Source organism: Poecilia latipinna, unplaced genomic scaffold (genome assembly GCF_001443285.1).
Source record: "Poecilia latipinna isolate Pla-1442-1.1 unplaced genomic scaffold, P_latipinna-1.0 Scaffold1340, whole genome shotgun sequence".
NCBI lineage: Eukaryota > Metazoa > Chordata > Actinopteri > Cyprinodontiformes > Poeciliidae > Poecilia > Poecilia latipinna.
In genome coordinates, this window is record NW_015113956.1 from 151,536 (window position 1) to 166,264 (window position 14,729).

The 14,729-nt window shown below is 41.0% G+C and overlaps 1 protein-coding gene across 1 annotated transcript in view; it reads left to right on the top strand.

Moving 5' to 3' along the window:
* rnd2 (Rho family GTPase 2) overlaps window positions 1-14,513 on the top strand; it is a 31,016-nt gene extending 16,503 nt beyond the window's left edge. Inside the window, exons 3-5 of the mRNA XM_015055881.1 lie at window positions 8,231-8,340; window positions 11,402-11,536; window positions 14,116-14,513. Coding sequence (XP_014911367.1) covers window positions 8,231-8,340; window positions 11,402-11,536; window positions 14,116-14,385 — 515 coding nt within the window. The 3' untranslated portion in view covers window positions 14,386-14,513. The remainder of the gene's footprint in view (window positions 1-8,230; window positions 8,341-11,401; window positions 11,537-14,115) is intronic.
* The last annotated feature ends 216 nt before the right edge of the window (window positions 14,514-14,729 follow it).

Here is a 14,729-nt window from a genome sequence, read left to right on the forward strand (position 1 = left end):
AAAGAAGTATGCAGTATCAATTTGTGTTATCAGTTGATCTGATTGGATCATCAGCGGGATGATGATTCCATGAAGCTGCAGACTGCTAGTATCATTTCAGATAAAGTCAGCTAAACCAGATGCACACCATCTGATTCAGCTGATGTCAGTTTATTTACTTTCCAACAAGCTCGGGTTGAAGTGACAACTAATGTCGATCATAACTTCAGAGTCGCTCATTTCAGAAAACGCCAACTAATCCTTTACGGTAAGGCTCAGGATGGGCCAAAATGCCTCTTTACGAGGGATCCAAGGTGAAACACACTGATGACCAACAAGAACATAAACAAACGTAGATTTCACAAAAAACATCTTGCTTAGTGCCAAGACTCTGACTGATGAGGCAGAGGTGAACTCTTTAGATAATTTGCATACCATTACCTCTTGAGATAAAACAAACAGTATTTTTCAAACCAACACTCAGACTGATTTGGGCTGATTTACATCATCACTTCCTGGTCGACTTCCTGCTGAAGCAGAAAAATTGTAAAAAGGTGATTGAATGTTTAATGTTCATACCCAGTTTTTACTGTTAACAACTGGATTACAATGCTATAAAAATTAATTAAAGATCAACTCCAGCACCAGCAGCGGTTAAGTAGTAGAATTTGGTGAAACCCCTTTTGGAACCCAACATTTAAACCCAGTGCTATATTTAGTTTGCACTTCCTTCTATCTCCTTTCGTTGTTTGGTGGTACTTGGGTAACAAAGCTAGCTGGCTCTACTATTCAGTCTTTTGTTTGGCTCAACTTTTCTACAATATTTTGGATTGATTTTGTGTCTTGTAAACAATTTTTGTGTTGATTTGTCCAATGTTTTTGAAGGAGAAACAGTCCCACAGCATCACTGATCCTCCACCATACTAAACTATAGGCAAGAAAGATTTTTTTTTACGCACCTTGCTTCTATGTCTCGTTCCAGCTGAAATGCCGGTAGCATTATTTATTTTATGGTTTTTAAACTCTGCTTTCCCAGGGGGAAACTTTACTTTATACGAATGCTAATGAATGATCTGCAACACTTTAAAAGAGGAAGGTGATTAAATAAGCCACCTCTCTTATTACTGCTTATTGCAGGCAAACCTTATCCAATCATCCTCACATGGCTGCTGGTAAATGTCATACTGAAGGCAGGAGGAGGAAGAGCAGGAGTCAAATTATCTTATGGGTTTAGTTCTTAATTAATGTCTAGTTTTTAATTCCACCCTGATTGATTATAAGAACTATTACATTACTCTGAATTGTGGAACGCACGTTGCTGCGGGTCAGTTAAAATATCCGGACTTAACTTTTATAAAGTTATATGTAAGATTCTTAAGTGACAATTAGATTACCGTCTGTTTTCAAAAGATTGCACAGGGTACAAAAGTCAACTGATTCCTCGGCCAGTTATCTGACCGTGTTTATCATTGATTCAATTTTACTTCACTTTTATGTGTGCCCCTTTGAAGCTCTGTCTCCTCTGATTTGATCTGATCTGATTTGCACTGGATTGTGTAACATCCCTCCTTTCTTCACAGAAACGGCCGCAGTTTCTCCGAGGGCTCTTCTTATTTTACATGCTTGAGCCAAGCGGACAAAACCGAAACTGTGTGCGTCTGGAACCATGTCCGCTCCAAAAACAAGATTTAATACAGTCGACTGTTGTCTGAAATTGCCAAACTTACAGAACAACAAGAATGAAAAGCGGACAAAACTCTTTTCTTCATACACATCCTGCACAACGCAAACAATTATTTACAGTCACCTGCTTTTTCCAGTCAATTGCCTGCAAATGTTTGCAGTGCGGCAACAAAGACGACGCACATCTCTGAGGAATAAAGGTTGTCACTGTTCAGGCTGCCACACATCTTTTCAGTTTCAAGCAGTTGGCAGGGGAATAAGTCGAGCAAAGCTGGAGAATGAGTGTGCATTTAGATCATCAGAAGACGTCTGTGTGACAAAGAAGCTCAGTGATCTTTGAAAGCAAAGCTCAGCATGAACCAGAACCCGAGACAGACACAGAGATCAGACAGCGACGGATGAAATGCATAGCTGCTACTCTGGTGAGATGAGTGTGTGTGTGATAATGAAGGAGATGCTGGAGTTGAGGGAAACTGAGAGCAGACACTCTTCCATCTCTATTCCACTGAGGCATCTGGGATGCAGACGGCCATGATGCTCTGTCTCCTACCTCAACGCTGTGAGTGCTACTCCATAAACCTGCAACAGGACAACAGTCACGAGCATTAAATCAGCTTAGAACCATAAAAGCTGCTTGATGCCCTTCAAAGGCTGCACAGTCTACAAAGGAAAACTGCTGCTTTGATCAATATCTCTCATGCAAAGGCTGCAGACATGGAAGGTTAATGGACATTTAACCTCGTGTCGCTTCCCCTGCCTAGTCTGCCTGCTAATGCTTTTGAAATCTTGAGACAGCCATAATCAACAGCTCAGCCTTGTGTGTGTGTGTGAGACTGGAAGAGCAATAAAAGCATAGAAGCTCCGGTTCTCGGCCGAGGCCAGCTGAGGTAGCTTCATTACACGTCTAATAAGGACTTACTTCTCTGAGCTGAGTTTATTTTCTGACAGCCTCAAGCTCCTAGTGTAAAACTGCAACAGTGTGTGTTAGTCAGAACTGTATGTTTCTTGCACTTTAACAGACTGAATAAACTTTTGACGTGTTCGTCTTATGAACTCTGCAGCTTTGAAACAACCAGCCAGCGTTTTAACTCTTCCTCTAATGAAATCATATTTCCCAGCCGTCTGTAACTGAAGCCATTTTCAGCTCAAGCAATTACAGTTAAATCCAGTTCAAAGCAACTAAAACACAATCCCATCACAATGCAGCTGCTGCTCAGTCCAGCTAACCTGCAAACATCGTTCAGTTATTTTGGAGGTGCAATTCAGTTCACTTATCAAACAACTCAAATTCAGTGCAAATAGAATTCAGTCAAGTTAATATGCATTTTTATCCCGTATAAATGCAATTCAGTTCAGTTTTAATGAAGTTGCCATGAGTCTAATGAGTCTAATTCTATTGCAATTGGCTGATTGGAATCCCATTACAGAACAGATTATAACGCAAACGCAACTCAGTCCAGTTATTATACAATATAGGTAAATATCACAAGTGCAATTAGAATAAAGTAGTCTACAAAACATTTACGTTTCCTTATTGTAAATTCAAATGTGATTTTTAATGGCGGTTAAAGAAATAGTTATTTTAATTTAAATCTGAGAAATATTTGACTGTTTGACAAATGACTCTCGGGGTTCAAATTGGGACCGGAAATCCTTGGAAAATGCTTGAATTTTAGTAATTTAACACTAAAAGGCCTGCTTGGAAATTTCATTTCTAATTTTAATGTGCAGCTACAGTCATTTTCTTTTTTAGAGAGGAAGTCTTTTTGATTTAAGCTCCGACTGCTACTTTGTGATGAACAGTTTGCATGAATTGAAGGACAGATTTGCTTCCCAACTGCACGCAAGAAAACGTTTATGCACATCTGCCCAGGCGGGTTCTGCTTCATTCTGAAGTGTGAACTGACAATTTTTGTGCTGGTAATAAGGTCAGGGGCTTTTAAACTAAACAATATTGGTTTCTGGAGGTGGTGACATTGTAAGATAAAATTTTGTGCAGCCCATCTTTCACATAATGAAACACATGCTGGTTTGTATTGGAAAGGGCTTGCACCGGGGTCAAAGTAAATCCACCTCATCTCCAAAAGGTGCATCAGCAGGTTTTGCCTCAAACTGCTTACCTCAGTTTGAGGCAAAACTTTTACGGGGGGGGGGGGAAGCCACAGTGGTTCAGAACCTGTGAAAGAGAGGAGCAGCGACTGAAGTCACTTCCTCTTTCAGAGCGTCCTTTAATCACCGAGGCAGCAGAGTGCCGCCAGAGCCCCGTCGCTTCTCCGCTCTCCTCCTCCTAACTTCCTTTTAATGCCTCACAATGAAACCATTTGCCTCCCTGCAGGTTGCTACGACACTCTACCGGCACAACTTGAAATGCCTCTCCTTAACTTTGAAGGTGGATTTTGAGAGGGATACAGCGGCGGTAGAAGAACAAAGATCAAGTGGCTTGCTGTTGTCGTTTGCGCAAGCATTTTTCAGACATTTACCAAGGCTTTTTAGAGGTTCTTGATGGCTTAATGAGAAGTTCCATTGCATGAGCTCAACGCCGGTTTAATGGTTTCCTTCTTGGTTACGAAGTGTTGGAAGGATATAAACTATGCTTTGAGGTTACAGAGTAATGCAGTGAAACGGGCAAGGCTTCGTAAAGTAGCGACACACACTCTGCCTCCCCAATCAAATGCCTCACTTCAGTTTTACTGTCTTGTTTGTTTTATTGTCTGTTCTTGCATAGCCAGAATATCCCTAAGGAGCTGTTCAACGAGCAGTTAGAGCGATGTCAAGTTTCAGACAGACTGTCCTTATGGAGGGAGTCCATTTCTCAGGAGACAAAAAGCGTAAATGAACTCCTACCGCAAACCCTCAGGCCTCATTAAGGTACTATACCAAGTTCCAGTTCACCTCAGCATCCTACGGTTTATTCTCACCGTTTGGATGAAGCCCAACTGATGGGTGATGTTTTCCTCCCTCTTCTGTCACCTCCTCTCTGCAAATACGTCTGCAGCTCGACTCTTTCTGAAAGGGAGAGAAGATTGCATGCGTTAAATCAAGCAAACGCAGACTTTGTTTTTTTTTTTGAGGGATGTTTTATGCTTTCACTTGGCACGCTATGGCAGGGTGCTCCCTCCTTGCCAGGCATGATGGTTTTTAATAGCCCCTGCCAGGGTGTTTGCTCCTTCCTCCTCGCCCTGTTCCTGCCACATCCATCTCATCCTGCCCCCGTCTTAAATTCAATTGACCTTTTGTTCCACCTCACGTTGAATGGGCTCAAACCAGCTTCACAAAGACTTTTTTTTTTTTTAATGTAATCTGTCCTACCGAATCCAAAGCTTTCATTTTCTGTCCATGCAGCCGCTCATCCTTTCCTCTGCAGTGCCGTTCTCCTTTTTGCCTGGTCAGGGTCTCTTTTTGCTGCTTCCCTCTGTTGTTCGTTCCCGTGATTGTTACGGTGATTGCTGTACTTTATTTGCACCTCTTCAACTTGCTTCAAACACTGCAATTTGCTCATCCTGTCCCTCAGTGCACTCCTGTGTTTTTTTTTTTTATTATAAAGTGCTGATGTAGCCTTGCTGTCACTCAGGACAGAAATGAGCTCTGCATTGGTTTGGCTTGACAAGACTTGTCTGGTGAATTACCTGCCAATCATTTTCAGCAAATTCGCCCCAATGGGCTCAATTCAGGTTCTTATTACATACTCATTTCAAACGAGTACAGTTGTCTCATCTTTGCTTCATTTGCCATTTCCTCAACTTTCTCTGGATTCTGCTTTACCTCTATAGCTGCTTCTCTCGCTGTTATCAGAGTCTTCAAATCTTTTTTTTACCTCATTCCACCCCAAGTACTCACTTTCTTTTCTTCCCCAACTCTATACCTTAATAGAGGTCTGCAAGTGCGTGATACATATTAAAGACAAACTTGCACAGCTACATCACTTCAAGTGAGACCGGCACCAATCAGGGCCTGCTGTCATACAATGTGAGGTTTGCTGACTGTTGGACTTTCATGCGATTGGTTTCTTTTAGCTGTTGGTCTGCAGTCTCAGCAGTACAGAAAAGAGGCAATCTTGAGGTAATGAGATCGAGAGTGGATTTCCTGATACCGTCCTGTAATATTTAGCCCACTGTAAAAACTGTATGTGGGTAGTTTCTAAAGGCTTCTCTGTGACAACATGAAATGTTTCAAACTGTTTTATTTAGGGGTTTTCACTTCACAGTCTTTTAAAAAGCGACAACAAATCAAAATGAGTTGTAAAAAGAGTTTTAAAAAGGAAAATCAAGCATTCAACAATAGGGATGCAAGTTATTGATTAATGAGTTACTCTAAAGTTAATTGATCGACTTACGATTAATTCATAGGTGGCAATTCTTAAAATCTGAGTTTACTCTCGTATCAAGGGTGCCAACTAACTTAAATAGCTAAATATTTTATCATAGGCTACGCTGAATTAAAAAAACCTACATTATTAATTATTTGTCAGTTGTACTAAATACTGACTGAATAAACAGGAAAAAAATATGGCTTTGTATTGGACATATAACATAAAAAGTACAAACCTATTGGATTACTGAAAGAAAATTAAAAGATAAAAAGGATAAAATATGAATAACACTTAATCCCACGTCAATTAGCAGAGATATCTATACAGAAGTATTTTCTGTAGTTGCTCTCGGAGTAATAAAACTCGACTCCGTGAAGAGCATGAACTCACCCTCAAAATCAACTGTGCTTATTGGCATTATGTATTTTTTTCCATCACATTATAATTTTTTGCGTAACGCTGTCATTAGATCCTCACATTTGTAGCACATGAGTAATTTTTGAATGAGAAGCTGATCTCGTCCCACAGCGGACTCCGTTTGGACCGCATCTCTGTCCTGTTCTGACATGGCTCCGCCATCTTGTATCAACCGCTGTGGTTAAGGATTACCATCGGCGCCCTCTGCTGGATGGCGGCCAAAGTACGACACTAAAAGAATGTCTAAGCAGACTTTATTAATCAATGTGGACAATTTTTTTTCTTCTAATTTATCATTACTAGACAGTTAATCGTAAGTGGATTAACTGTCACAATTAACCCTAACTCACAATTAAAATATTTCTGGCTGTAATCAGGAATCCAGTTATGTGGCTAAACGTAGTTGTTTCATGATTTAAGCTTTTCACTGGACCAGGTTGGTTTTTATCTCTTTTTTCTGCAGTAAATAAAATCCTCATTTGAAAACAGTTTTTTTCACTCACCTTTTTTATTTATTTATTGAATTTTAAATAGTTTATTCACAGCACAACATTTTTAACACAGGGTAGCACACTTTAATCCACAGAATGGGGAAAAAAACATTCTAAGTTATTATTGCCAGCTGAAGTGTGCAGTAAACTAATGCTTTTTGGTATTCAGTGCATTTGTAGCCCAAGATGACAAAGTGCTATAAGGCGAGAAATGAATTCAGAATTAAACTGCGACTCTTATTTATTCATCCAGTGATTTTGCAACAGATGCTCTGATCTACTGTCCAGCTGTCACTGCAGGACAGCTGGATAAATGACGAGGGGATGCAGATCGTGTGCAGCTTTTGTCATTGTGTCATTCCATCACTGACAAAAAAGGACCCAGCAAATGCTAAAAACACTTTTTCTTTTGTGCAGACTCGATTTACCTCACGAGACAAAGGCACAAGTGATTTCCTGCAATGTGCTAATCTTTCAGCCTAAACAAAATTAGAGGAATAAATCTAATAGTCAAGCTTTTCACCTCACTGACGTGTGCAAATATTTGATTTAATTTGTTAATTTCCCTGCATTCCAAGGGGTGTAAAATGGGAACATTTGTAGCAAACAACTGCTTCTTTGTGCCCTGAAGTGCAGTTGTGGACATCAACCTCCTGTCAAGTCCTAATGGGAGGAAGAGGGTTCCCTCCACAGCCGCAGCCACATTCCTACGATTGCCCAGATATTTTAACAAGTCTCCTAATGAGAGCTGGGTCGCATAATCGAGAAGTCTGTGGCTGTACATTTCTCTTTAAACTTGATCCAGGCGCAATAATAAAACTCAAGAGTTGGAAAAATGCAGAAGTGGATTACACAAATTCATTAGAAAATGTGCGATTTGAAAGAACAAACAAGGTTTTTTTTACCGAAAACCAGTGATTGAAGAGCGTTTACTTCAACCTCTCAAAAGCCATTTTGAGATGAGTATGGGTTGAGATGAGCCTTCTAAAATTCAGTTTTGTGTGTGTAATTCTCTGAGCTGCCCCCCTCATGTGACAAGAAGAGGTCACAGCTGTTTGGAAAAACCCAAGAGGAAACTACACAAAAATATGCATGCATAACTGTGAAGATCAGGACTCATTTGCATCTGCAGAGTGTGTTCGAGTGCATGGTACTGTGAATGCTTTAACGTGTTTTGCATGTACTAATGACCTTTCAGTCACCTCTCAGGAAATTTCTCAATGATAGGACGAGCCATGTCACTGAGATAAAACAAACTTGTGGGGTTAAATCTGGTTCAAAATAAATCCTTGCAAGATTTTTTTCCCCAATTCTCCATGACCTTATACTATGTGTCGATGTGTGTCCACAGGTTCCTCTTATTACGACAACGTAAGACCGCTGGCGTACCCCGATTCTGACGCTGTTCTCATCTGCTTCGACATCAGCCGACCAGAAACATTGGACAGTGTCATTAAGAAGGTCAGTGTTTTTATTTCTATTCTCAAGCGCTTTATATCAGCACTTAATATGTGCTTGTGGAGGAAAAGCAACCAGAAAATCCACCCGATCAGCATCTCATAATGACGGATTTCTGTGCCAGCAGCTTTTCATGCTCCAACGGTTGATCAAATGAGAGGCTACAGCCTCCCGTTCTTTTCTTTCATCAAAATGTCCACGGATACTTGACCTGCATCGCCTTAAGAAATAAAAGGTCAGCGTGAAGAATGAGAAAGGAGGCTTTGCAGCCGGCTGTCTTCGAGAAATATATCTAAAATGCAAATCAGTCAGCCATATCCAATGGGTGGCTTCAGCGACTGCTACTACAAACTGAGCTGTTAGAATTTCAAATTTAAGTTTAGCTAAACAGCTGTCTGGATGTTAAAATTCATTGGTGGAGTTCCCCCTTGTGGTTTGTGAAATTTTTACAGCCAGTGGGCCACAAATGGAGAAATATCTGAGGTGTTTAAATGACCAACTTGATGAGTTTTCTGTGCTTGCATGTCTATCATGTGAACCTGGGCTTTTTCTTTTTACTAGCGTCGCATCTTGAATCCATGTGTGTGTTCGCCTTTAAATTACACACTTTGCAGACTAAAGACTTTCCCACAGCTCCCCTGTTGACGTGTTTGGAGGTCTGTGGGGAGCTGGTAAAATTCCCTTGAAGTTTTTGCAGGTCTAACCCTTGACGGCGTATCTCGGTGGCCTCTTTCAACAACGGGGAGCATCGCCTGCTTCTCGTTTTAACTTTTTTTTTTTTTTTCCCAGGAATTACTTCGCAGGAGGGGCTGACGTGACCCCTGGCCCCTCGTTGTCACCCCGGTAATCCCTGAAACTCAGGGGGCGCATGGAAAACCTGTTGCACAATCCGCATCCCAAATTAGACTTTTGACCTGCAGAAGCGAGGAGGCCTTAGAGGTCGCTGGATGACAGCTGGGGGGAGGAGAGAGGGTTAAACAATCAAAGCTTTAGACGGGGCCATATCAACAGAATAGGGGCCCGTTTGGAAGGTTAAAGGTGGCGCTAAGCGTGAAGGATGAGCGGACACCGTGACATTTTGCACGCGGCAGGCGGTAAAACTCTGAGCCGTCTTGTATTTGGGTCGCCGGGAAGAGAGACGGTGTTGGTTGAGCCGTGTCTCAGAGTGACATTTAATCTTGAAGTGAGTTTAGAAGGGAGACACCTAGACTTTGTTCTGAGGAGAACTTGAAATAGATCTGTTGACGGAGAATGCATGAGGAATGTGTAATGTTTTCTAGGTAGAGTGGAAATCTGAGCTGCACAAGATAACACACGGATCAGCTCGCGCAGTGAAACACTGAACACTGCTTCAGACAGAGGCAGAAGGAAACTGATTTCAACAAATCGCTTTTACTTGCGGATATGACAAGCATCAGTGCAGCCTCTTGGTAAATATGGCAGCTGATGAAAGGAAAAGAGCAAAAACATTTTTCTCATCATAATCAGAGAAGTTGCTGTTTCTGAGTAAATGTTCAGTGTTTCCATTTTCTGCAAAGTGGAAACGCTTAGCAGACAACATGTGAATGCCAAGCGGACCGGAGACCTTCCATGTGAATCAGCTCACAGGGAAGAGCCTCCATTTAGAGCTGCAATAAAATAAACAATGAGAGGCCAAGTTATTTTTTACTAAGTGTACTTTAATAGTAAAGTAATATTGATTACTTTATTATATATTGCATATTTCTTTATAGTGTTCAGCTCCAGCATTTTGAATTCAGCTGGCAGCATCGGACCGAGCTACTTGGACAACCATCAAAAGGAAATAAAATATTCAAACTCTGAAAAAACAACAATTGCTAGATGTTTTCTTTTTGTGGTTCCAATTCTGGCTGATATTTTAAGCACTTTGTTCTGAGGGCTCTGCCTCTGACCACAAACAGCCAACAAATCCTACCTTTCATCAACTATAAGGCAGCTTTCCTTCAATACAAGCCTGAGAGACGGAGGAACTGACAGTAACCCTGAGCCAGGCATTGCATGACATTTATTTCATTTTCTTTTAGGGTGATGATTTTCAAAGCTTTGTAAAACTAAATACTTCCCCTAATCATACCCTGATAAACTCTTTAACTCAGAGATTTCCAAGAATCTGCAGCTGTATATCACTATTCCAGAATAATCAGTTCTTTGCATTAATGGTCCAGATTTGTTAAAGTGGAGTTCTGTGGGTTATTTCCAGAATTCACAATCGTATCTGTTGTAAGCAGCATTCAGCCTACTCTCTTTCTCAGAACTTTGTTTCACTCTGGGTTTGAGCTGTTTGCCAGTCAGAGTGGAGCTGCTTCCAAAGCAGAGTTCTGATATTTTAGAGTAGCAGCATTAAAAAAAAGAACTTTCTGGTTCATGCAAACATGAAGAGATCTTAAAAACTGTAAATTTGGCAGATTCCCTTTAACAATGGTAAGATACTGACAGCTGATAACAACCCACAGAACCCCGCATCAAAATGTCCATAAATGTTTTCTCAGTTTAATCAGGACTTCTTGCGTTTTTGAATTTCTCATTTTGCCTTCCCTATATAATAAACTACTACTGCTAATAAATAAGTCATTCCAAGACGATTTAAGGCCTTCCAGATATATTTTCATATTCATCTGCATGTTTGTGCTCCTGTAGTATTTTCAAATCTTTTCAACAAAGATAAGTCTTTGTTGAAAAGACTTTCTATATATCAAATTGAAATCGGCAAGAACTTGAAAATGTACGAACATTTTCAAGGAAATCCCAAAAAGTATGCAACGTAAAAATGAAAAAGCAGTTTTGTTCAAATCCCAAAGAAGATGAAATTATTCTCTTGGTTGTTCATAAAAACACAACTTTCAAGGTTACATGCAAAGTTTTACACAACTAATCAATTTTCATTACTCTCCAGCTCCTCTGCATGACCAAAGAACTGCATAAATGCAGCATTAAACTCCATCTGGGAGCCAGAAGTTTCAAACGTACCTCGCCTCAGCTTTTTTTGTGTTTGTGTGTGATGTGTGAATATAGATTTTTTTCCTTTTTCCTTTTGTCTCTGCAGTGGCAAGGAGAGACGCAAGAGTTTTGTCCCAATGCCAAAGTGGTGCTGGTGGGCTGTAAGCTTGACATGAGGACAGACGTCAACACCCTGAGGGAACTCTCCAAGCAGCGACTAATCCCCGTCACTCATGAGCAGGTAAGGATGAGCTGGGGATGAATATCTGAGATGAAAAGGGGGGGTTGGGATAAATACACAGATAGCGTTTCCTCCAAGATGGCTTCCAGAGAGAACCCTTGGAAGAAACACTTCTTGAAACATCAACTAAAGCAGAAGGGAAGCCACCAGGGGTTTTGCATTCTTAACAATCAAATACTACAGGAGCACAAAAAGTGCAGAGTAAAATCCCCTGAGGATGCTTTCTGTGGTTGGCACACTGACCAAGAATGTGCTGATATGTAATTCAAGGCTGCTTTTTTTTAATTTTTTTTTTAAAAGGCCACAGAAGAACAAGCGGCGAGTGGAGTTCACGTCCACGATAAACATGCAGATGTAGAGGTTTTTAAAAAAAAAAAAAAATGCAGAATGAATAGAAAACGGACGTTGATAAACGGGCGAGTCCTTTTATCGCATTCAGCCTTGGCCTCTAAGCCAAGGACGCGGGGGAAGAGAAGAGGGCAGGAGGCTGATGATAAACTGTAAATCTGGGAATTTTTTAATCAGCTCTCATTGTGCTTTTGTTACTGTCCTTCTGTGTTCGGTGTTCAAGTCAAGGTTTTTCTCCAAAGCTCAGCCACATAAAAAGATTAAACAAACAAAATCCAGATAAGCAGAGGAGCAGATCGTATGCAGACCACATGAAACACTTGTTTTGGTTTCAATTTTGTGTTTTGGGGCAGCTGTGTTTGAAGATACCACCCCCACCCCAAATTAAAAAAAAAAGAGACCAGAGCTGCGCACACAAACATTTTGGTGCTCTAATCCAATAGCTTGTGTTGTTATCCTGCTGTTGATCTCAAATTGATTTAGAGCAGAGCTGAAGAGTCGCCAGCGAGAGTGACCACTGGGTGAACTCCAGGTATTTCCACTCTAATCTGCTGGAGATTCGATCAGCTGGGGCCCCCTCCAACCTGCCGCAGCCGAGTCTAAAACCGCTTTTCCACCCGATGAAGGCTTCGCTGCTCATTACACGAACCTGGGAGCGTGCGCCGCGATAGAAATCAAACCGCGTCAGCTGAGGATGTAAGCGCCGTTTGGAGAGCATGCGGTTTAAGCTGCATCCCGTCTCCCACAGCCTCTGCATGCGAATTAAAAGCCGCTCGTGAAACACGAGAGATCAGCCGAGTCTGAAGTACACCGCTGAGTGGGGCTGAGGGATTTTAAAATTAAATTTGCTTCACTCGATCTTAAGTAAACAATTTGCGGTCTTAATTGTCTCTGCATATTGTTAGATTACTCAGGGGTAATCTTCAGAGCCAGATGAGTTCTGTTTGAGTTTAGGCTCTCTGAACGGCTTCACCGACAACATCAGGCGCTTCCTCTTCCTCAGAAATCAGCATCTGTGTTCATCTTGTGACAAAAGGCCTTTATTTATTCACTAATTGTTGCATTCTGCAACCTGAACTCTTTGTGCAAAAGTTACATTTAGCAGTCTGAACTGTCCACACATTTAAAACTGAGTGTAATTTCTTTGCTATGGAGCCTCCAGGCTATTTTCTATAATCTTGAAGTAAACTTGGCTCGGTGTTGCCCGGGTTTGCATCTGCTTACTTCAGTCTTAGCATCGACCAGCAAGGAAGAATCAGATGGAAATTCAGATGAATATCAGACTTTAAACGCGACAAGTTTCATGTTTAAAGTCTGATATTGTTGGAAATATCTTATAGAGTTGCAACAAGCTTTGGGATTTTATAGATTAATTTTGGGCTAATAGACTAGAGTTTTAGGAATTTGTGCTTTGAAATGTTGGAGTAAAAAAATTGAAGGAACCCAGTTCAAGGAAATATGTCAATCTTTGAGTTGCATGGGACCCAAGAAATTCATCTTCCTTCAGTTGATTACCTACTGTATTGTAAATTACTATTTGGTCCTAAAATCCTACTTTTTCTATGTCAAAATGTTTATTCTTTAGTATTTTTAGATCTAAATAAAGAACCAAGACTAAGAAATGCCTTTGAGTCAGATTGTTGGCAACCAAGTGTCTGAATGTGTGATTTAAACTCGGTTCTTTGCCAAGTTATCCGTTATGTGTAGACACAACACTCATTTATTCATGAGGATTTACATGATTTTTTTTTTTTAAGGATCAGATTTAGTGACTTATAAAGCATAAAACACTCATCTGAAACAACCAAGTACTGGACTGAGTGCAAGCAGAAAACCTCTGATCAAAACAACTTTTAAAGATTACAACAAACATGAAGATGTCAGATTGCATTTGTTTGCAGTGAGAATCAAGTAACAAAAATGTAACTTATCTGTTGGTTGCACCTTCAGTAATCTACTCAAACGACATATTTCTATTGTGTTTATGCATGTGACGTCAGTGGGAAGTCAGTTCTGCCCATTTCCTGTCAAGATTAGGAGTAGTATTTTACATGCTTGGTGCGAAGCTGCTCTGTATTTTATCCTGCCAAAGAATTTAGACGTTTTTCTACAATATGAGTGTCGAGGCCTAGGACACTTCCATCAAAAATGTTTTTTTACGTTGTTTCTGTGGTTGGTAAGCTAAACTGTGTCGCTTTCTTAACTTCATCTCCTCCCTTTGTTTGTTGCAGGGAAGCGCGATAGCCCGACAGATGGGGGCAGTGGCCTACGTGGAGTGCACCTCCAAGGTTTCGGAGAACAGCGTCCGCGACGTGTTCCACATCACCACCTTAGCGTCGGTGCGGCAGCCGCATAAGCCTCAGTTAAAACGCAGCAGTTCGCGCAGAGGCCTGAAGAGGGTTTCGCATCTGCCCCTGCCGCCTCTGACGGGTCGGACTGAGCAAACGGACCCCGCCCCGGCCATCCAAAAGGACCGGGCCAAGAGCTGTACGCTAATGTAGAGGGAGCCCCGGCCTCAGTGATATGCAGTATATATGTAAATACACAAAACAGAAATATATGAAAGAGAAAGTCTATTTATTATTTGAGAGGGGTTTTTTTTGTGCATTTTCAATTTTTTTGCACTCTAGATGAGGGAGAAGAGAAAAAACACTGCTCAGTGAAAACAAATGCTTTGGATTTAATTTCCCTATTTTTGCTGTGTGTGTGTGTGTGCGCATACTTTAGAAGCTGTTTACTTCTTTGTGTTGTTTTGAAACCATGGCAAATTGGACTAACCCTCTGGAAATGCAGAAGCCTCGATAGTGGAAGTGCGGTCTCGTCTGAGGGAATTAAAGTGAAATTA